At 47.6% G+C, this 292-nt stretch overlaps 1 protein-coding gene across 1 annotated transcript in view; it reads right to left on the minus strand.

Annotated features, from left to right (window-relative positions):
* Positions 1-292, minus strand: part of LOC119594565 (cytochrome P450 2L1-like) — a gene marked incomplete at its 5' end in the record, with an annotated part of 9019 nt that overhangs the window by 1193 nt on the left and 7534 nt on the right. The window contains 1 exon segment of the mRNA XM_037943599.1: positions 16-160. Within this exon segment, the coding sequence (XP_037799527.1) occupies positions 16-160 (145 nt within the window).

Genomic DNA, 292 nt, shown 5'->3' on the forward strand with positions numbered 1-292 from the left:
ATCTCCCAAACTCACCCAGAGAGAACGGCAAGAAGCCCTCCTTCTTGGTAAGAACCTTCCCTTCGTCGTCAAGGAAATGCTCGGGGTAGAGTTCATAAGGTTTCTCCCAGTAAGCGGGGTCCATGTGGCAGCCCTCTTGCAGCGCCGATATGATTGCACCCTGTTGAGATATTGGTTTTGGGGTAATGCTTAAAGACGAAACTGGGTCATGCTTAGAGAGGAAATTGGGTCACGCTTAACAAGTTGACTGGTCAAGCAGAACTCTTTAATAATTTTCCTTTCGCACATGTCT

This window comes from Penaeus monodon, chromosome 34 (genome assembly GCF_015228065.2).
Source record: "Penaeus monodon isolate SGIC_2016 chromosome 34, NSTDA_Pmon_1, whole genome shotgun sequence".
Lineage (NCBI taxonomy): Eukaryota > Metazoa > Arthropoda > Malacostraca > Decapoda > Penaeidae > Penaeus > Penaeus monodon.